Source organism: Dunckerocampus dactyliophorus, chromosome 8 (genome assembly GCF_027744805.1).
Source record: "Dunckerocampus dactyliophorus isolate RoL2022-P2 chromosome 8, RoL_Ddac_1.1, whole genome shotgun sequence".
Taxonomy (NCBI): domain Eukaryota; kingdom Metazoa; phylum Chordata; class Actinopteri; order Syngnathiformes; family Syngnathidae; genus Dunckerocampus; species Dunckerocampus dactyliophorus.
Genome location: NC_072826.1, coordinates 15419920 through 15443621, shown reverse-complemented (window position 1 = coordinate 15443621; position 23702 = coordinate 15419920). Strand labels below are relative to the sequence as shown.

At 41.0% G+C, this 23702-nt stretch overlaps 1 protein-coding gene across 5 annotated transcripts in view; it reads right to left on the bottom strand.

Moving 5' to 3' along the window:
- Positions 1–23702, bottom strand: part of LOC129185994 (metabotropic glutamate receptor 4-like) — a 217325-nt gene that overhangs the window by 19353 nt on the left and 174270 nt on the right. For 3 of the 5 annotated variants that reach the window (XM_054783744.1, XM_054783741.1, XM_054783742.1), the window contains exons 7-9: positions 19764–19964; positions 6142–6278; positions 2789–3724 (exon numbers count right to left, since the gene is read on the bottom strand). In XM_054783744.1, coding sequence (XP_054639719.1) covers positions 2789–3724; positions 6142–6278; positions 19764–19964 — 1274 coding nt within the window. Of the gene's footprint in view, positions 1–1138; positions 1166–2788; positions 3725–6141; positions 6279–19763; positions 19965–23702 lie in introns of all 5 variants that reach the window. The other 2 variants (XM_054783739.1, XM_054783740.1) reach the window with 1 other exon arrangement.

Genomic DNA, 23702 nt, shown 5'->3' with positions numbered 1-23702 from the left:
ACAAGACATTGTGCTGCCGGTCACATACTGCATTATTAATGTAATTTATTCGTCTGCAGTCATATGCAGATTTTTTGCAATGCTGTACACTATTGAAATTATTTTGGGGATGCTGGGAAACGAAACACGCTGCTCACAGTGGGTCTTTTCCACAACGCTAACTATCACAGCCAGTTTTCCGGGCCCTACATTATGATGCATTGGTTTGTTTAATCTCAAAGGGGGAGGAGGTAAGGATTAATTTATTGCATCTGTCAGACCCATGCTGGCACTGCTGATAGAGTCCATGCCAGTGTGAGGCTTTTCCCTCCCCGCTCTACTCTGATGTTGACGCACAAAGCCACTCTTGTTGCTTGGCCAGAAAGACCCCTTTCAATTGGATCAACACATTTGTACTGTGCCATTGTTGTACCCCTTTGGCTTTGGACCCAGACCATCCCTTATGAATGGAAGTGCTATATCCGTGTCGCTTTTGGATTCCACTTGACCTGGATCACATCCAGCGCCCTCACTCATTCAGATCCATGTACAGTACGTAGTTCACCAGATCACAAACACTGATTTGACATGGGAATGCGAGTGTGCACTTTTGTTTGGGCAAACAGCCTTTCTCTTCTGATGTATGTGTGTGTGTGTGGCCTGCATGCTCCCTGTTACAGTATTAGCCAGTTAACTCATTATACAGTGGAAAATCCAAAGTTCAACATGATTTGGAATGTGACGTGAGTTGACACCAAGTTTTTTTCCAAGTTTGGAATTTCCAAATGATTTTTCGCATTAGAAATAATGTGAAGTTAATTCATTTGTTTTTTTTACCATCATAAAACCTTTTTTAACTGCACAGGCAATCCTTTAAGTAATATTTAAGTGTCATTACAAGTGTAAAACATCTTATCAAACTCTGTAAAATAAAACTAAACACAACTAAAATAAAGTAAAACTACTCACCCATCAAAAAAACTAGCACATGGAACTAATCCCTGCGATGCTCACTATGATGGTGGTTTCAAGTTTTGTTTTGGTTGAACTCCAAATTGTGCCACTTTTGGGCTGTTCAACTTTGAAAGTTCCACTGTACTACGATGTATCCCCATATGTTAGTGAGTTGTTAGTACATAAGAAAGTTTTCATTCTTTACCATGGGAATGTTGAAGTGGCTCTCACCCTAAAGGACAGAGCGGGATTGGAAGAGTGGAAGAAGCAGGTTAGAACTAGGGATGGCTCCCAAAAAGACATTATGGTTTCTTAATTCAACAGGATAAAAAGCAGTAGAGCTTGAACCTCCGAGCTAAATGTCTTGACACTGCAATGCACAAGCCGGCTGTAACGACGATGTAACACCGACCTACTGATCCTTTCAGAGAAATATGAGCATGTAAAACTAAAAACACCAACAAACTTAAACTTAATTTTGGATTCTATTGCAGATTGTTTAGGCAGCATACTAGTTGTGCTCACTTTGGTATCAGTAATGTTATGAGACATGATGTTAGATTACATGGCTCAGGTGGTAGAGTGGTCGTCTCCCAACCTGAAGGTTGCGCGTTCGATCACGGGCTCCGTCCTCTCGTGATCATGTCGAAGTGTCCTTGGGCAAGATACTGAACCCCCAGTCGCCACGTAGGTAAATGCCTTGGAGGTGGAAAAGCGCTTTACAAGTGAAAGACCATTTACCATTACATTACCTGCACTGCATGGAATCTGGCTATTGAGCCAACATGTCATGGCTGAGATCGAGTGAAAAAAAGGTTGTCCTTCTCACCCACTCCGTTTGAAACACTTTCTTAAGTTTAGAATAAGTACATTGGACAGGCTGACTTGTTAGCTCACTAGCAGCCGTCTTTTGTCCCTGCAGCAATCCCGCAGCCAGGGCAATGTGATGTAAACCAAGAATATAGGGCGACTCTAGGGTGTTATATCATGCTACAGGCCTCTAATAATATTAAACCCCGTATTTAGAATGTCATAAACAGGTTTTCTATCCTCTAACTACGGAAATATTCAGTTAATTAATATTGAATCCTACTTCACCAAAATTCACTTAGCACGGTCGGGTCTGGAACCAATTAGCCGCAATAAACGAGGGATTTCTGTATAGTGGTTATATCTCAATATTAGGAATAAAGAACCTCAAAATATTTTTGTCATTCAGCAGGGGTGTCAAAAGATCTCATGTCACAAGATGTCGCAAGATTAAAACGTGACGAGATTTCTCGTTCAGAAAAAAATGTCTCATTGAACAATAATAAATTAATTAATTAATCACACAATAAATGAAACTTAACTGTATAATTTTGCAGGCCTTAACATATTGCCATGTGTCTGTTTTCCTCGTCTCTCCTCTTCAAACAGGCAGGAAGAGGATTCACTCTGTGCATTGGTTTCATCACCTTGGCGCATTTGTTCCATAGAACAATGGCATGAATGGAGTGAGCCCTCTTTTCAGTCATACATTCTGTTTGTCTCGATGGGTGGAGGCAGGGCCGCTAGCATACACACAGAGTGCAGAAGAGTAACATAGTATAAATTAAATTAGTAGACTGCAGTATATGGCCATATACTGTATTTTTTGTATTTTTTTCATTGTACTTTTTTTTTTTAAGTAATGTTAAAATCTCGTCTGGTTCTCATAGACCCAATCGCGTGTATCGTCTCATCCTGTGAACTGACCCATCATTCAGTGATGATGAAAAATTGTGTTTGGGCAAGATATAAGGAGCTAAAATGCTCAACGAAAAGATCAATTGAGTAGATTTAAGAAAGAGAATGAGACATTGGATCTTCCTACCTTTTCTGTTGACTGCGAGGTGCCAAAGAAGATGGGGATGAAGGCGAGCCAGATAATGCAAGTGGTATACATGGTAAAACCAATGGGTTTGGCCTCATTGAAGGTCTCTGGTACCCCTCTGGTTTTAATGGCATAGACCGTACAGGTGACCATTAGCAGCATGCTGTAGCCCAGCAGGCAGATGAGGGAGAGGTCAGAGATGTCACACTTGAGCACGCCGCGGGCCAGAGACGGATTAGACGTCCTCTGATCCTCGTAATCAATGATGGCCTTAGAGGGATCCACGCCAAACCAGATGCACACACCCAGCAGCTGCACCGATGCCAGGGTGAACGTGATGATGAGCTGCGATGCCGGGGAGATGAATCTGGGAGCGCTCAAAGACATGGTGCCTTGGTCAAAGATGCGGTAAATGCGGTTGGTTTTGGTGAGCAGGGCGGCGTAGCTGATGCTCATGCCCAAACCCAGAAAGATCCTCCGTAGGGAGCAGATTCCCACATCAGGAGTGGAAATCATTAGGAAGGTGGTGGCGTAGCAGAGGAAGATGCCGGTCAGTAGCACGTAGCTTAGCTCTCGCCCCGACGCTTTCACGATGGGGGTGTCGTTGTAGCGAATGAAGGTGACCACCACAAAGAGAGTGGCCATGATGCCAACCACAGCAATGAGCACGGGGATCACCGCCCACGGAGAGCTCCACTCCAACTTAACGATGGGGATCGAAACACAGCCTGTGTGGTTCTCATTGGGCCGCAGGTCGAAGCGGCACATCTTGCACGTGAAAGTGTCGGCCTGGTACTGATAGCCGTCGCATCGCTCGCAGTGCCAGCAGCAAGGGATGCCCTTGACAATCTTCTTGCGCTCACCAGCACGACAGGGCGGGCTGCAGATGGATGAAGGGATCTGGTGGACGATGCCGGGCCACTGCATTGAACGAACCTTGAGGGTGGAGGCACGGAAAACAGACGGACAGAGACAGATTATAATAGATACTTGTATATACAGTATGTATCAGGTTTGTTGTCCTTAGCCTTTGGCAGCGAGAAAACAGCTTTAACCTGAACTAAGGTATCATTGCTAGTTGGTTTGGCATATTCATTTCAGTGCAGTGGTGGTACAGAGCAACATGGGGGTGTTCAATGGAATGTTACACTTTGATTCATCAGAATATTTTTCTCTGAGGTCAAATCATAGTATCTGAAGGGCAAGACACAGCAATAGGGTAGACTATACTTTGCTCCGCAGGGAATCCCACATTGTATTTTTGGCCACAAAATCAACACTTGAACTTCTGGATCATGTAAAATTCAGTTTTAGTGTACTCTTGAGAGAAACATAGTTTATTATGTTATTGAGAATAAAGCTTATTTTTTAATGAGAAACAAATTATCGATGACTCTAAATTGTCCATATCCTTCTTCGACTGCTCGGCTAATGACCCAGTGGTCTCATGAGCAGCGGAACTACGTATCACACAGCTAGCCACTTTAGAGAGAGAGACGGAGGCGGCCAAACAACATACAGAAGTGTGGTTAAGGCAGTAGCCTGATCACCACACTAAAAGCTAGACCGTGAATCCGATTCCATCTGTTCTATTGATCATCTTCCATTATCGTTCATTAGTAGTGAGTACCTCTACATTTTACAATTTTAAATGTGTTGAATAAGTGTGTTAGGCGTATTATAGGGCCTTAAGGCAAATCATAGGGCCTTGAGCCAGGATTATTATTATTATTATCGTGAGCGAACAATGTCAATTAAAGAGAGACAGGGAAGGTCATTGGAGCTGAATTTAATCTTAGTCTTAGACTAGTCGACTATTTGACAACTAGATATAGAATAGATTTGAATCAAATCGTCTATCACAGAGAGATTTACACCCGTAACTAATACGCACATTTTTTTCAACTCACCAAAAAAAAAATCCCGGGAACATTTCCATGGACAGGGCCTTTTATATCACGCGACAACAACCAACATTGTTGGATCATTATTGAATATCATTTAAAACAAGTAAGGCTGTTACACCAACTTCATTATATATATAATGACAGATATAACACAGATACGAAAAAGTATACAGTATATTTCAAAAACAGAACGATTTCATACGATTCGATGCAGTGTACAAACGATACGATTCAATTCGATTCTACGGTTAATGTTTGTTGATGTAGACATTAATCTTACATTAGAAAATAAAGGTGCCAACTATATGAAAGTAGTATTCGACTATCAAAATTCTTCGTCAAAGACAGCCCTAGTTACAAGAGTCACCTTTATTGCAAATGTTCTTACGAAATTGGAAGACAGAGGGTTTAGAGAGAGAGGAACGATCCGGCATAGCGTTCGGTGGCGCCTCGACAGAGCGGCATAAATCCAGGCTTTATTAGAGTGTCAAAAATAGGCATTTGTATGGCCGTCTCTGGATGTAACACCTGTGAATAGCGAGGATCGACTGCATCTTCTGAGGGGAGGCTAGCTCTGCCACACTTTGAGAGCCATTGGATTATTTCATTATTTGTGAAACCATCTACAAAAATGATGACTTTATTCTCATAATGTTTTTCTCTGACTTAATTCCCATTTTTTTCCCAATTTTTGGATCTACAGTATATACAGTATAGTTTTTCTCTCCAGTGTAGTGGCCCTAGTACCCATTGGTACTTTTGTGACTGTGTTTCCTTTACCATCACTCCTTAAGATGGATTCAATTGGACATTCCAAACAGGTCTGCTTTCTTTAATGATTTCACTTTTATTCAATTGTCGCCGCTCACGCAAAACTGACGCATTCGCCACTAAAAGGGTGTTTAATTAAAAAGACAAAGCGGCGCGCTAATTAAATTAAAGTTGGCTTCTGTGTTAAGAAGTAGTGCGCTTCACCGCCACTCGCCTCACTTGAATTCAGCAGCAGGTTCTTTAAAAAAACAAAAAGCACCGAAGACAAAAGCTGCTTCATGTGTTCAACTTTAATCTCTTTTGTCTGCCCAAGGCCTCTTCTTCATATTGTCAAAACGTAATTTGTTTGCTTGCTTTTATGTAATTTACTGCTATAAAGCCATCACTTCATCTCAGCCCAAACCCACAGTATTGTTTTTGGAAGTCAATGATGCCGCAGGGAGAGATGCGATTAAATGTCTGTCCGTAAGCTGTCTTGGCTTTCTTTTCATCACACTCTGTCCAGTTAATCATTGAAAGAGCCCTTGGATATTTATACTCGGAAGATGGCACCAATCAGATGAACCTTGTGAGGACTTCCCGTAGAAGTCATTGAAACTTTTCACCGTACACACAAACAAAACACTCATTTTAGTTGGGATTGTGCAGCTATGGAAATGAAAGTGTAACACTCACATTCAGATGAAGTTGATCCGTCCAGTGACCGATGATTTTGTATTCCGCTGTTTGGTTGCGAATCTGGTACTGGTAGATCTCGTAGCGACCGGGAGCGTCACCATTTTCATTGAAGAGCACCGGGTTTCCTGCGATACCTAAATGAGAAAATCATATTCATTTATTGGAATATATTTGGCTGTTTGTTGTAGCAAATTATTGTAGCATCTTGATACATTTAGTCCTCTTCGATCCACAAGAAATTCTGGATCTGGATGAAACTTTTTTCACGCTTCATCCTAAATATTACCTTCCTTATTAATTGACTCCACTTTATACAATGGATATGTTAAGCTGGTTATTCATCAAAAATATGCATGAACTTACAGTCTTTTAGAAGTGTCAGGTACCACACATCAGACTCCCAAAGGCTTTTTTTTTGGTGCTTATCCACATCTGTTTACACTGATTACAGAAGCGATTGGGCACCATCATCACAGCCTTGCAGGGGGATTAAATGCAGGGATGGATGTTATCTCCCCACATAGCTCATGCAGCCGTGAAAGGGAAGTGACAGGAAATAGCGACAGGCGCGGCTGAGGCTGAGACAGCTGTACAAGAGTTTTATAACGTGGACCGGAATGTTGCAGTCTCCTTAGAAACTGCTCGTAGATGACGAGACGACGCCACAGAGCTGAGGTGATATCAAGCCTTTCTGTCTAGGTAGGATCTTGTTCTTTGATCAGCTTGCAGGAAAATCACAACATTTTTTAGAACTAGAAGTGTTTGGGCTGAGAAAATTAAACTCAACTGTCCTAAACATGCTGCATTGTTTGCTCTTTGATGAAGTTGGAATGCGTTGAACTGTGGTACTGCTACTAAAGTAAATAAATGATGTTTGTATATAGATTACGCGTGTCTTTGAGAAAGCTCAAGGCACACACAATAAAAAGAGGCACGTTGTTTTGTTGACGTTAGCATTTCATGCCCACAGACAGCTGAAACGCATCTTACATGGTTTCCACAGTCAACACCAGTTTGAAACCCATGCTAGTGATACCTACTGGTACACTGATGTTAGCAGTTCAGTCTTCACCGCTAGTACAGTTCTCCAGTTGAAGGCCCCCTATTATGCAACAATGACTTTTCAATGATGTGGTAACTGTAATATGTGTCTGTAGGGCATGTTTATGAGCACCCAACGTGAGGAAAATCTATTATCTGGCTTATTTTTTTGCTCCGCTTTTGAGAGAGGAGGTGCTCAAAAATGGTCGCTTTTTAGGTTGCTGCTTTTCTTGTTGACATCATAGAAAGAAACCTTTCACGGACATGACACCGGTCCTATCTAGATGAGCAGTCATCCCTTGCTACACCGCAGTTTGAACATTGTACCCTCACTCTATCGCGGTTTTTCACAACGTAATTAATTACTAAATGGTCACTGTTTCTTGGTTGAATATAGCCTATTACTAGTAAAAACAAAAAAGCAATTTTCATGAATAAACATAGGTAAATAACTAAATGAACTAAAAGGCAAGGAAGAAGAAGCATTCTGATTTTGTGAAAGTAGTACTGTATTCTACATTGGCCACTATGTGTCGTTCGGTTCGTTCGATTCGGTGAGACAATAGTCACATGTGATTGCCAGAAAAGGTATTTATTGCAAGTTTAAATTATCTCACAATAATAATAACATAATAGTCACAACAAAAACACAGGCTACTGTTAGGTCCATAACCCACAACAAGCTAAAACTCAACTCTGAACCTCCAGCGTCATTTCCTGTCCTCTACACGTCTGTCCGCCCGCGACTAAGATCCACTAGGAAACACATTTACTGTGACACAGGAGTTTTATTTACCATTTATGAATTTATCTTGGATATCAATAAAGTATCTATCTATCGATCTATCGATCTGTCTGTCTGTCTGTCTGTCTGTCTGTCTGTATGTCGATCTGTCGTATCTATAGCCGTCATTACATAACATTGAAGAGATAATAGCCACCGCTGTTCTCCAGAAAACAACAAGGAACTGCTAATGTGAGAGTCTCTTTTTATTTCTCTAATATGTCTTAATTTTTTTAATTACATCTACTCTATTGATTAATACAAATGTAAAGGTAACTATATGGGTGTTATTTCATGTCTAGAGGGTTCTAATAATGTTAAAAAAAAACATATTTAGAAGATTGTAAACAGGTTTTCTATTCCATAACTATGAAAATATTCCATTTATTAATTTTGAATCCTTATTTGTCCTTAATCCTACCAAAAGGCAAAGCTCTCAATTTACCGGTCGATCTGCGTTCCTACCCTCACCTATGGTCATGAGCTTTGGGTAGTGACCGAAAGGACAAGATCGCAGGTACAAGCGGCCGAAATTTGTTTTCTCCGTAGGGTGGCTGGGCTCTCCCTTAGAGATAAGGTGAGAAGCACTGTCATCCGGGAGAGACTCGGAGTAGAACCACTTCTCCTCCGCATTGAGAGGAGCCAGATGAGGTGGCTTGGACATCTGGTCAGGATGCCTCCCGGACACCTCCCTGGGAAAGTGTTCAGGGCAAGTCCGACCGGTAGAAGGCCTCTGGGAAGACCCAGGACACGTTGGAGAGACTATGTTTCCCAACTAGCCTGGGAACGCCTCGGGATCCGCCGGGAGGAGCTGGATGAGGTGGCCAGGGAGAGGAAAATCTGGGCCTCCCTTCTTTGGCTGTTGCCCCCACAACCCGATCTCGGATAAGCGGTAGAAGATGGATGGATGGAATCCTCCTTCGCGGAAATGTAGTTATCGCGGTTAATTGGTTCCACACCCAACCGCGATAACGACATTTCTGCGATAAATGAGGGATAACTGTATATGCCAACCAGTTCAAAGACGACAGCTTTGTAAGAAAAAAAAACACCCAAAAAACAGACTTTGCTACACATCTTAAAACAAACCCTGACATTTTGCCAACTATCTGTCCATCAGCTACATACAGTACGTGGGAGCTGTAAGTTTGTTCATTTGTTCATAGATGTTGCCGTTAAAATGTGACTGCAATGTTAGCACTTAAGCTCACAAAGCTATGCTAGTGTAATGTTTTCAAGACATGCTGTTGAGATGTGTCAACAAGACGACGCTTGATGAGCCAGTCAAGCTCAGCAATCCAGATAGAACGTAGAAAGTTGTCCTCAAAGGCACAGATTGTATCCAGTTTCTTCTGCCATCGACATTCACAAACATTCACAACATTCTGAAAGCCTGTTCATTTTTTTTTAAATTTCCCCCCCACAGATGGCTTATTTGTTTAGAAGCCTCCCAAAACACCATGAGCATCCAGGATAGGAATGAAAGGCTAGACGTGGCCAAATGGCCGCTGATGGATTTCTGCTGAACAGTTTTGTTTTGCTTCAGTGCTGGAGGATGCAGTGCTCTAATCCACAGCTCGATGAGTCAGCCCAGATGTGGAGCTTCACTCAGTTGTGCCTCTGTGACAATGCTGCCATTTCACAGAGCAGTTAGCCATCACAGGAGGGTTGCACTTTCTTTATGTCGCAGGGGAGGAATTATAGTGCCTATTAAGCTCATTGACACTATCGATATTCAGTCTAACATTTTATCTTCTTTTCCGCCTAACTGTACCATTTTTATAAGGGTGGCAGTGTTGCCTCTGAGACTGGAGTGGCACAATTGGTCTAAAAGTCCATTTGTTTGTTTTTTGTGTTATTTTTTTCCATTAAATAATCAGTTCCACTGTCAAAATGTTGCACTGTAAACCATTTAGAAAACTGAACAGACTTGAATGGTTATAAAAGTTTAAGAAGAAGATACCCACAGTTAGCAATAAAATGTAGAAACAATAAAATGTTCCTCTTTAACTTAGCTTCTTCATTTTCATCAACAGCCGTTGTTGGCACCATCCCTTTTTCTGGAATAAGTTTCTCAAAAATGCCCCCCAAAAAGGTGAGGTCTCATGAGGAATGTTAAGGTCTTGCACACGTTCATGCATGATGACATTCTGTGTGACTTTAAGATTTCCATCCATCCATTTTCTATGCCGCTTTTCCTCATTAGGGTCGCGGGGGTATGCTGGAGCCTATCCCAGCTGACTTGGGGTGAGAGGCGGGGTACACCCTGGACTGGTCGCCAGCCAATCACAGGGCACATATAGACAAACAACCATTCACACTCACATTCATACCTATGGACAATTTAGAGTCTCCAATTAACCTAACATGCATGTTTTTGGGAGGAAACAGGAGTACCTGGAATTTTGGTCAAATCCAAACTACGACATACGAGGAGTTATGCTCTATGGAAAAAAATATTAAGACTTATGTGCAGTGCCTAGACCAGGGATAGGCAACCTTTACTATCAAAAGAGCCATTTTGCCCCCTCTGATACTAAAGAAAAATAGTCTGGAGCCGCAAACGTAACACAGGTCTTTTTTCATTACAACAACAGAATACAACAAACAGAAGTGCAGTTTGCTGCCTTTTTTAGTCCTTCCCATATTAATTAGTGTAAAATTCAAATAAAACGTAGCCCATTTTAATATAATAAAAAAATAAAGACATTTAGGAATGTTCCTTGATGGGTCTAAAATGGTTGTTTTTTTTCTGACAAATAACAGCGTTTTAAATGCTGGTGTTTGGTGTTTTTATTTATTCATGGTTAGCTTACTTCAGATCAAAAAGCCGCCTGCAGGCAAAGGCAAAGGGCATATATATATAGTTTTTTTTTTTTAATTCAATGTTAAAGTTTCACATATCTGGATAATAATTCCATTAATAAATACCTTTTTTTTTTCTTTTGTCATAATCGAAAGAGCAACAAATAGGTTGAAGAGCTGCATGCGGTTCCAGAGCAGCAGGTTGCCTACCCCTGGCCTCGTCACTCTCAAGGAAACGGCACCAAAATGTATCTGGAATGAGCCACAGTCCCCCCGTTGAAAAACAAAAAAATCCTCTCAGAGCCTAATAAAAACATAATATTCTCAGTTTCCCTCAGCCTAGGATGAGTAATCCTAATTTGGATAAACATAAAATGGTACAACGTCATGGATACCCACCTCCTGAATATATATATATATATATATATTAAAATAAAAAAATACAAATTGCAATATAAATGAGTCTCACCTCCCCACAAACCAATATTGACAAAATCATTGGACGATATAATAAAAAAAATAATATTAAATAAACTTGAGACTTGGGTGGGTTCACTGTTTTTGTTCAACATGGACACACAGGACAATTTAAAACAGACAAACAAACAAATTCAGCCTTATTGTAACACTGTATAGCAAAATGCTGTTGCACAACTTGCAAAACAATCTTAATACAGTATAAATATAAAAATCTATCAATATAAAGCCAAATTACATTACTGCTGCAGCACGCCAGCATCTCCCTGCCATTCCTCAATGACCACTTCACATTCAAGAGTGATAAACATCTATTTGACAATTCAGTCGTTCAGTCACCCACCCCTCCCACTTCCTCCCCCGCTGAGACTCACCATGGCCAATTTCGTACCTCACAATGAAAAGATGCAAAACAGCACGATCGCCACAGGATGCTCGCGCGTCACCCTTGTCGACAGGAACAACAGGACGTGTAGCACAACATGTTTATGCATTTTTAAAAATCTGCTGCAAAGCCTACTTTTTTGACACAGCTGTCCTCTCGGGCTCATCTCGCTAGGGGCAGGTCAGAGGTTGTATCATGTATCAGGGAGGAGGTTTTTTCCTTCATGACATCATGGAAACCCGCAACTCCAAAAGCGACTGTTAGAGCGCTTCTATCAAAAGTGGAGCAAAGAAGTGAGGGAGAAGATGGCTTTTGGGAAGCATCTTACTGTTGGAACATCATTGTAAACTCCTTTTTACTTAAAACTGTGTGTGCCACCAGTGACCTGATCGCGAACCATCCCACTTGTGGCAACATTTGTCAGGGAGCTCTGAGCGGCACCCTCAACAAGTTTGAACCCAGTTTGCTTCACCAACCGCAGTGACAACACTAATCGTCATACGTCCTGTGAGAGGTGGGTCCATGTTCTACACAGGTACTCATCTCTGCAGTCTTAGTCACCTGTCCCAAAGGTTCCTTAACAAGGAGAGGCTATGAGGAAAAAAAAAAATCCGACTTTTGACAGCATTTTTCACAGAACTCTAAGAAGTAGTATCCTCAAACGTGATTTGAATATGGGTGTCCATCCATCTTCTATACCGCTTGTGCTTGAATGCTGGAGCCTATCCCTGCTGTCTTTGGGTGATAGGCAGTGTACACTCTGGACTGGTCGCCTGGTGTATACTGAGTAGGAAAATGAACCAAGGCAATTCGGCATGGTAGCCACATTGCGTCAACAACTGCAGCGATCACATGGTCCGTTCCATCTTTCAAATTGGGCAAGGCTGACACAATTTATCATGGAACTCTATCCTCAAACCAGATTTAAATCTGGGTCTATTGCGTTGAGAAAACACTGTTCACGACGCCCCAGATCTACAATCTTTAGCTTGGTAGCCACACCGCTTAGACAACCATAACGATGGCATCCTCCTTCACAGATGGCATCATGTGCTAGCACAGCTTATCCGACCTCTCCAGTGGTGAATGAAATTGGGCAAACAGAATAATGGTGGGCCTTCTTGTGCTTTGGTAATGAAATGAAATGGCTGAGGGGGGAATGCGACCTGCATTTTTTATTTTTTTGTTGTTGTTGTTCCATAGCCAGTGGTATGTCCTCTTCATTAGGGCGGATAGAGTGGTGCATTGTGGGCAAGTCTGGTCAACGTTTGAGTTGCAGATAAGAAATTAGACCTGTCATGTGGCACAAACTGCTTGTCTAAACAGTCTGCTCACATAATGAGCTCCACAGAGGCCGCTGCCACCGCTGCAATGAGCTGTACTCTAATGTGACAACATGGCCCCAAGATTGCACACGTGTGCGAACCCACGGCCGCTCGCTTGTTCTTGGCCATTGGGGTTAATTAACTGCTTGTACCTATATGCAATATTTAATGATCAAGATATCCCTCCCATGGCTTAAACACACCTTAAGAATTACCGGTCATTAATCCAACATGTGCTTTTTCTGCACTGACACACAAGCGGGACACCTTGGTGAATGGTGCCATGGAGTGTTTCCTCCTACAACGCTCATTAACTCTTAATGACCCCTGCACAGGCCAGTCATGCAGAATTTACCAGGCGTACACTTTGCTCTAGAAGCCTGTCGCTCCTCGCTCACTAACGCCACATGTGTCTTACACCATCATAGCTTTACAGCTCTGTCTACAGGTGATTCTGATTCAATTAAAGGATATAATGCATGTAAATTCTGCATGCGCTCTCCCACTGTGAAAAATCCTGTAAACGTTGTGATCACTGGAAACTCAGAAACCATGGATTGATGAAGTGTAATGTAACAAGCTCCAAGCGCAGAGTTAAAAGCTGAGCAGACCAATTGCCATCTCTAAAGTAAATAGAGGCGGGGTTAGGGGCGCGGTTTGGATGGGGAATTTGTAATGATCATTCAAGTCAACAGAGTTTGACATGAATGAAGTTGAAAAAAGAATGATTAGTTGGTAGGTGTGTCACAAGATCTCTTGTCACAAGGTCTTGCGAGATTAAACCGTGACAGGATTTCTCGTTCAGCAAAAACAAGGGAACTAGACCTAGGACAACAGTAAATTAATTAATTCATTAATTACACAATAAGTAAAAATGAACTCGATATTTTGTCGGCCTGCTCCTCTGTCTGCCTTGCTGGTAACGTCCTGCCGTTGGAATGGGAGGGGTCTGGGGTTTTGTTGCTCCCTAGTAGTCTGCGTTCTCCGCGGCTCGGGATCTGGGTTGTGGGCCGGGACCCCAGGGTCCCCTACTCCGCTGCGCCCTGTGTCTCAAGCAGGGGATGTCTTGCAACGAGGCTTCCGGGTAGGGAGGCAGGGTGGTGGGAGGCAGCCCCTCTCCTTTCATGCATCCTCAGTGACAATTACACGCTCACGCATTCATGCACCTTTATATACATGAAGACTTGCACACGTACAGAGGTACCTGTACACACGCACATGTGCACACTCACAGTACGTACGTACTTCCCCACATTAACCAGGGTGTTACTATGTTGTTGGTTTTATTACAGTGACGGTGATGTCGGCAATAAGATTATAGTTTTTACAATTGTGTGCATTACAGTTATTGTCAGCAATCAGTTGACTCTCCACTCGACTCTTTAGCAATAGCTAAGTGGCTACAACAACCTCATGACCCAGAAACAGAAGAACACTTGATAGCTAGATAACTAGCTAGAGAGATAGATAACTACTTTATTCATCTCCAAGAGAAATGTCTAAAATGTCTAAAGCAATATTGCGGTTCACCACAATGTGTTCATTCCATGACATATTGTATGTGATGTTACATATCTCGGTATCGGTGTCGGTTGATGTCAGAATCGGAAGTTGAGAGGTGGACAATATCGGGATATTGGTTATCGGCAAAAAAGGCAATATCGGACAGCAGTAAGGACATGACCTCAGATTGGTTGTTTCCTAAATAAAGAGCAAGGTATCACTCCAGGAAAAGACAGAAGTTTGCAATCATGTATAAATAAATAAACAGGAATGTGTATTTGAGCTTCATAATGTCTGCGTCTTGAGAAAAGCAAGCAGTTGGCAAGCTTTTACAAGCGTGAACATCCCTTTTTAAATCAGAAAGAGACAGGAAAGACTGATGAGACACTTCTTTTTCTGCTTGTGACAGACTGAAGTGAGAACAACTCCAAAGAGGGTTGGACTGGATGTGTTTGAATATTTTGGCTTTGTGGGCGGCTGCTGAATGAGCTGAAACTGAGCTGTGAAATTGATTCGGAATAAAAAAAAAAAGCTACGACTTTAGATTTGTCAGTGTGGAAAATCTGATTGCAAGTGAATGTGGAAGAATCACACAGATATTACCCGACGATGAGAACTATCTCGAGATTACCCTCCATCTTTTGGAAAAGGTTATCTGTCGTCAGCTAGCCTTGTGTGCACCCTGCAGACAGTGCGCTGAGATATCACAGATAAATGGTTTTTACGCGAGCGGTGGGTCTCCGGCTCCCTGCAAGTGTCTTCTTTTAGCTGAGTTTTTAAGGAGCTTTTGGAAATTTCATTGTCATGGCTTCAAAACCATGAGAAGCCCTTGTTTTGTCGAGAAGTATTCATTATTTTTTAGCACCGAAACTGCTGACAAACACAAGAAAAAGCAACAGAAAGAATGAATCATCATCACGTCTACACAAACATACATAGTTTACTGTTTTTTCACACTGATACAGATCTTTGTACATTTGGTCAGACTATGCAGTGAATGCAGTTCCTACATCTGGACACCTTCAATATCCTGCAGTGTGCTGATGCAATTAGATGAAGTGTAGCGTGTTACCTGGTGGAAAACTGTCTGGTCAGATGTTGTTTATAGAGTTTATTGTTCTAGAACTAAATTCATTTAAGGTTTGATGGGTCAATAAAGTTGTGTCTTATCTGGTCATATCTGAAAGGACTCTGGCTCTCTGTTACTTCCTGTCGAACTCAATCTATGAGGCTATATTGACGCCTATTCACACTGAGGGGGGGAATTCCTTAAATCAAAATATTTTAACAATAACAACACAATACTGTGAAAATAATTACATAAAATCTACAAATCTTAACAAAAAGTATGTTCTTCTTGTGCATGAAGTATACTGTTGTCCCTTGCCACTTTGCGGTTTGAATTTTGTAACTTTACGGTTTTTGCCAAAAAAACCGAATCAATTATTGCTGTTTTGTGGTTGACTACGTCCTGTTATTAGTCCAAAAATATGCATATCAAATCACATTTTAGGTATTCCTGAGCTAAATTTAGCATTTTATTCTTGCAGTTTTTTAACGAGTCTTACTTCTTTTGATCAGGAGTGTTTCAAAAGATTCACTTTTGCGTCTTACAGCAAGTATGGTGCTGAACTTTTTTAACCGTGGTACATGTATGCTGTACCTGTTAGTTGTTTTATCACATATTGAGAAATGATTACCGAGCTAGGGCGAATGAGGTGAAGTTTTCAATATCGATAGTTGATGTTCACGTATCAGTACTTTACCATGAGATAACAATGTGATACTATGTCCCACAAGTAATTAATATTTTAATTTAAAATACTTGTTTGTTCATTGTACGGCATCAAAAAAACTCTAATGTAATGGTCTATTAAAATCACAGTCAATGCAAAAACACATTTGTAGGTTGCCATAGCAACAGCCAATCCGGAGCCTGAAAAAAGTCATTTGGGGGGAAGGGTGAAATAAAAAGGAGGATGAATTGGAGATGAGGAGTTGAGTATTTACTCAATGTTCTTCATTTTTTGTTGGACCAAAAGGCAATTAATGAGAAGTTAATACGGCAAAAAATGATGTTCCATGACGCTGGTTGATCTCCCATGTGTTTGTATTTTTTAAACAATCTGTTGTGTATTAAGGCATATTTTCCTTCTAATTTATTGGCACTGCAGGGTATTTGATTTAGCAGATGTCGCGGTATGTTTATTTATTTTAAATACTAGTGTTGGTGTAGACCTGGTTGGACTGTAGATAGCATACTTGCGGGGGTCTTAAGGACATCGTAATGTTTGGTGTTGAGATAATTTGTTAGCTGGTCATTTTTTAATCAACAGAACCCCCTCACCAAAAAAAAAAAAAAATTAAATGGGTCAACTGAAAGTCAAGAGCGCCTCTCGGCGAGTGTTTCTGCTTGGTAGCTGTCTGGGGGACTCTGGGCAGTCATTTCAGGTTAACAAGATAAAAAGAGCAGGAGGTGTTTTTAATGGTCACCATGACATATGCATTAAAGACTTTGCATGTTTAAAATCCACAGCTACTCAGTGCCAACCATTAAACGTGTGATTCATTGGTTCTAAATCACTAAATTCATTAAGCACCCACATTTTTAGGGGATAAGTCATTTTGGGTGGAAATTTAAAGATGTAATGAAAATACCTAATTTTAATAAATACTTGTTTGTCTTTTGGCATGTTCTTGTGATTTTCAGTTAAAGGATAAACAAAAATGTGTCCAACGAAAAATTATCTGGTTCAACTAAGGATATTTAACATATTTATGTCAGTATGACATTAATTAGGGATGAGCCGGTATCCGTTACAGATAATGCATTTTTGCAGAGTACGAGCATGAAACGAGTACAGCTCGTAATCGTGATGAAGGAAAATCCTCATTGGGTAACTACTTATGTATTCACCCTTCAGGCTCTGTGATTGGCCAGTCACACAGAGCGACCGGCCCTCCCTAGACAGGCTCCCTACAGCTGGAGAGAGGAGCCACGCTTGTCATTCTTTCACACACAGACACAATACAGACAGTGAATCTCTGCTTGCTTGGCTCAACTCCAGCTCATGTTCTGTATTTCGGTTTGTATGATACTTAAAGCTCGTTGGTAGACTTGTTTCGTTACATACACGGTGCATTTGACAAGACAGAGTTGAAAACGGCTCGTGTCGCGTTGGTCGCTGCCTCCACTTCGGATGTTTGTTTGTTTTTTTTAGGTTTTCCTCAGCTCAGCTTGTATCTAAAGTAACTTGGTAAACTTGTTTTGTTACGTACGCGGTGCATTTGACAAGACAGAGCTGGAAACGGCTCGTGTTGCGTCGGTCACTGCCAGTGTTTTTATTTTTTTTTTGTCTTCTCTCGTTGCGTTGCGTTGTTTTTGAGAAAACTACAGTGAACAAGGCTGACAGATTATTTCCTTGTTTGCCATCACTGGATGTTTGCATGAATCACCAACTTCACAGAGATCATAAAAAAATAATTAAATAATAAAGTCTTACAGATCACTTACACACATACACAGTACACACATAGCTGAATAATAAACAATAACTATAGCAACTTCATGTCAATTTCGGACTTAAAATAATGTACCGATTTAAGCCCCACCAATTTATGGTTAAACCACGCCCACTTCCAGTTTATACCCCGCGCATATAATTTCGGTGGGTGAACAGATACAGATAGTGGTGTACTCGCTCATCCCTAATATTTATGGTGGTCAAAAACCACTAGAACACTAACAATACTCATAAAGGGAATATAATAAAAGGCAATGAACTTTACATGTCCACTTGCAAAAATACATATCAAAACAAATATTACCAGTCTTTCATCATAAAAGTATCCCAGTGAGAGTCTCAAAAGTATTCCTTTCAGCTGATCGCTTATGTATTAAACATTTAATTGACATTCTGCCGAATTAGAATGGGGAAAAAAAAGATACAGTATCTCACAGAGCGTGACTTCAAATGAATAATTTATCTGTACAAACACTGCACACTCCAGTCCCTGTGAAAGAATAATAATAGTCTTAAATTGCTTCCCCTCGCCTTCCTTTTTTTTCCAGAAAGAAACTGTGGATCACTGTTTTTTTGTGTGAATAAGTGAATAATGAATATGCTGGTCATTTTATAAACGTGAACCTGGCAGATAGATTAGTGGAGAAAATGTAAAACACAAGCGAGGGGAGTCATTAATGTGCCTTAAAAAAAGAAGACACTTTCGTCAAAGAAATTGTGATGTCATAAATTAAAAACTCTCGCAGTCATTGTGGCAACGCATGCTTTATCTTGAAAGTTGATGAACTAGTGGATGTAGAGGTGCTGATAATTGCAGAAAATCTGTAACTGGTAGAGCGCAAAACACCACATTAATCCCTCAAAAATGTTCAAATCAGTTGAAATGATAAACGTATGTTAATGGATTAATTTTATTTGAACATGCATGCAGGTTAAAATGGAGTACATCTCATGAATCATTTCACAGTTCCACATGTCCAAAAGGAGTAGGAAGGAGCAAAATTGATTTAATCCTACATTTTTTTTAATCCGTTCTACCATCCATCCGATCTTTTGCAGTACATTTATTCACTTCCTGTATTCCATATGTCAGTTTTTTTAATACATAGAGGAATAATAAGGTAATGTAACAATATGATGATGTAATCAGTAAGATGTTTTCATAATACATAGAAATCATATATAGTAATCAGTGTAATAACAAATAGAGATATTACTGTGATTGACTGGCGACCAGTCCGGGGTATACCCTGCCTCTCGCCCGAAGTCAGCTGGGATAGGCTCGAGCATACCCGCAACCCTAGTGAGGATAAGCGGCATAGAAGATGGATGGATGGATGGATAATAAATTGATGAAATTAACCTTTGACCTAATACAAACTGAGCGACGACCCGGTGGACGGGGCAGTTTTTTTGATCCCAGGTCGGGTGGGACCTTACTGCCTAGCTCATTGCTTTTAAATCACAGCCTTTTAATTGCTAGTGGTCTCATCTATTTAATATAACGCTCGATGCTGCTCGCTCGATCATCCCAATGTCGAACCAGTAATATATGACTATGCGCTTCACACAGGCTCTCATTTGTGACCGATATTGATGAATTATTATTAGGGTTTTTTTATGTGTTCATGGTTAGCTGATCGAAAGACCGAAAGAGCCACAAAAAAAGGCTTTAGAGCCCCGGGTTGCCTACCCCGGTCTAAAAGGTTGAAGAAGGTCACTGTCAGGGTGTGGTTATAGAATGCCTGAAAGTGTTTAGATCAATTCCGACTCACCTTTAAAGTTGAGGCGGCGTATGTGCTTGAGCAGGTGCGTGCCGTTGATGGGGTCCATTTTGGAACAGAGGCCCACCTTGCCTGGGCAGAGCTCCTGGTGCATGTTGTGTAGCGCATGAGCCATGGCGTAGACGGCATCGATGACGAACTGCACTTTGCCCTCCTGCTCGTAATTCGAGTCTTTGCCGATACGCTCCTGATCTAGAAGACACACACGACAAACATATGCTCAGCAGTGTTTGGAATAATTACTATGTAAACCTCCATGGTTCTACATTTGGATCGTCATCTAATGTAGTTAAATACATCGATTTATTTACAGAATTGTCCCAATTTGCATAAGCACCAAACTATCAGTGATGGGCTGCGAGGGCTAGCAAAGCCTTTTCTACTGGCCTAAACACTATCAGAAGCACTGAACTATATTTACAACTTAAATCTAAAGAGACTTAAGTCTCTTGGCTGTTCATTTTTTTTGGTCCAATTAAATTTCAGCTTTTATGTGTTGCCATGTCAATCTAATCTGTCCAGGGCCTTCAGAATCAGTAGTGCTGGCCCACGTCACGTAAACTCTATTAGCAATGGGGTTGGTTCTTTAACCAGTCAGATTTCAGATTTGCCTGACAGGACGCTGGCCTACAATAACGTCTGCATTTTTTCATCCTCTAATTGGTCGATCAGAGCAAAACCGAAAAGTAGTTTGTAGCAATCTGGAAAGATGGATGGATTTTGTCTACTGTATAAATAATCATCATCTCTGGTGGGTAGATGTATTTTGTTCAAATGTTTTATGTTTTTGTCATGTTATTAGATAAATATTGATTCTGAACTGATCTATAGTATATGATGTTGTAGTGTAGAGGTTTGAAGTTGTCTGACACTTATTACTTTTGGCCAAGTGCAAAATTCACAGGCAGCCCCCAGCGGCTACTTACTGTATATAAAGCTTAAAGTTACGAGCGGACATATAAGTCAGGCGTATTGGTGATGATGAATTTGAAGATAAGGTTATCTGGATTTCAAGGTTTAACCTTGCAAAAGAACATTTCTTTCTTTTTGTTTGTTAATTTAATGGTCTAGACTGGTCTAGTGTTTGCTGCAGATTTGATGTACCATGAGTGTTTTCCATTTACAGCGGCTGTGATGTATGGAAAGCCACGTACAGTATATACGTCATCAATCATCATATCTTATAAGGCATTAAAGAACTTTCATTTACTAAAAATAAGATAAGAATTCAGTCTGTTCATACTTTTAGTACTGCACTTTCCGGAACAAAAACATTGTAAACTATTATATAGTTTCTTATTTGTTTTAATTTTTGGATAATTTTATTTATTGGAAAGGTACCTGCTAGCAGCAGCAATTTTGTTTTATTTTCAAATTCATTAAAGCTGTGTAAAAGAAGCCTCTCCTCCAGCATCTTGGTTACCATGGCAACACGTCCCAAACCATCTGATTTGACACCTGACACCAGCGCCTTAATGAAAAAACGATTTCTGACTCAAAGCACACGGCGTTCTCACACTAAAAAAGGTTTGTTCCCGTCCTAAAAAGAAGCCGTGTGCAGCACTTTTTTTCCTCGAGAGACTAATAAAGCTTCTTGTCATTGGGAATAATTGAAAAGAGGGACGAGCTCAGCACCTGCTTGTGAGGCTTAACCTCATTCCATTTTGTCATATGCCAAGCTAATAGGTCCAGCTTGTCACCACTGCTAATTTTTCACTGTTAATCCACTCGTCTATTGAGCAACGTGTGCGGCGGGGATGGAGAATTTGGGATTGACATGTTGACATCTCCCTCTTTGAGCCCACCAGCTCTGATCAATTAATAATAATCACAAGAAGCTTTGCAACAGCGCGGGCCAGGATTAATAAACTCCTATCGTGTGTTATTCCATTGAGTCCGTGAGTGGATTATCTCTACTCTGCGAATGTACAGTGTGTCTGCTTTTGCGGCATCCCTAATTCCTCTCCCTTGGCCTCTATAGGCACACTGCGAATTCATACACCAACTCTGCCTTATGCCTAATTATAGCTGCATAATTCAGTCCATAGCATTTGTCAAGTTAATGAAAAACGACAAGCAGGACACAGCATGTCGTGTTTGTAGAAGATAATAGCATAAACATGTTCATGGAGGACGTCATGTTTAGAGAATCACTCACTGGGAAATCCATGTAATTCTGCTGGAGACGAGAAATATATTTTCTGTTGAACTTATAAGATTTCCCGAGGGAGAAAACCTTGGACTCCAGATATTGCAATTCATTCACTCTCCGGCAGCGACCTGCATGTTTAGCTTCTAGCTAATTGCGAGAGGCAAGGCGACGACAATAAGACCTATAGAAAAGTAATGGGTTTTTTCCTGGTTCGTCTTTTACGCTGCATAGGGAAGAAAAAAAAACTGCTCCCAATTGTGCTGTCCAAAGTTTTCGACTCTACACAGTGGCACAGATGACTCACAAAAAAATGGAAAGATGCTCGTGTTGTTTTGTATTTAGTCTGAACATTTTACTTTAGGTAGAAACACACACGGGGTTTTTGGATCAGGGGTTTTCAAACTCTTAACATTCTGGACCTCCCAGGAGACGTCTAACGTGAGTGTTTGAGTCATCTACCAGTCTTTGTCATCATCTCGTAGGTTTAAGGCAGTTTCTACAGGACTACAGTTGTTCACATTAAGGTAAATGTTAAGTGAAAAACATGGAAATTGCTACATTGCTCTAATGTTATTTCCAATAATGGCTAATTGCAATTACCATTTAAATGATTCTTCTCCACTTAAGTCATGCGATGTAATCACCATTTGTTTTTGTACCGATGTTTTACTTGTATACACAAATTGTCTTCCTTTCAGCCAAAGACAGCCTTTGATACTGTATGTTGATTGTGTGTTAAGTGTGTTAAGTTAAGTGTTGACTTAATAACAATTACAGTATGGAAGTGTAACACTATAAGCTGATCCATTAGTAAAATTACATATAAATGAGGGTGGTAGTCTCAGGTCAGGGGTGTTTTTTATGTTTTGTTTTTACCAGTTAAGTGGGGGACGTAATGACAGTCCCTTCCAAGCATTCTATAACAGCAAGCTATTCATCATTCAACCTGTGTCCCTTTAAGGTGCAAGCAATTTTCAATCGCCTCTTCAATCTGAAAAGTGCTAGACCCCCAAATCAGCGCTTGTCCCCATCTCTTGCTCGCCACACGGACCTGAGGCGTTTTAACGTCACCGATTATCTGGTGAGCTTTTCAAATGCATGAATAATCATTTCCAGCTCACGGCTCAGTAATTAAAGGTCCATGAGGGCGGCTTTGATTGGACGGAGTTAGTCACAGTTTGGCCAACACAGCGCTGCGGGGAATCCTGCGATCGAGAGTGGGTGTAAGAGCAATGGCGCTCCGCTTTGGCCTCGGCGTGGCCACCCACACTGATTTGGTATCGACTTCTAGGCGACTGTTTTCCCTTCGCTTTTTGTCCTCATCTCTCATGTGGGACCTGCAGACCGGCGCTTGTAGACAAATCCATCCAGATGAGACAAAGTGTGAGTGTGGAGGAGTGGGTGTCCTCCTCTGAGGTTTTCATGATAGTAGCACCCTTTGGAAGATGCACTTGAAAGTCAATTATGTCCTAAAATTGCATGAATAGTAGTCCAAATTAAAGTTTCCTTTGAATGTGTTTTTTCTTATTTTTTGGAGGATACCAGATGATCCCTAAAGAGTCTTAAAAAGTTCCAAAAATCCCCTATTATGCAAAAGTGACTTTAGAATGATCTTCTAACAGTAATATGTGTCCCTAGAGCCTGTTTATGAGCACCAAACATGAGAAAAATCTATCATCTCCCTCACTTGTTTGATGCACTCAAGTAGTTGCTTTCGCAGGTGCAACTTTTCATGTTGTCGTGAAGGAAAAACCTCCATCCTCATGGAAACGATACCG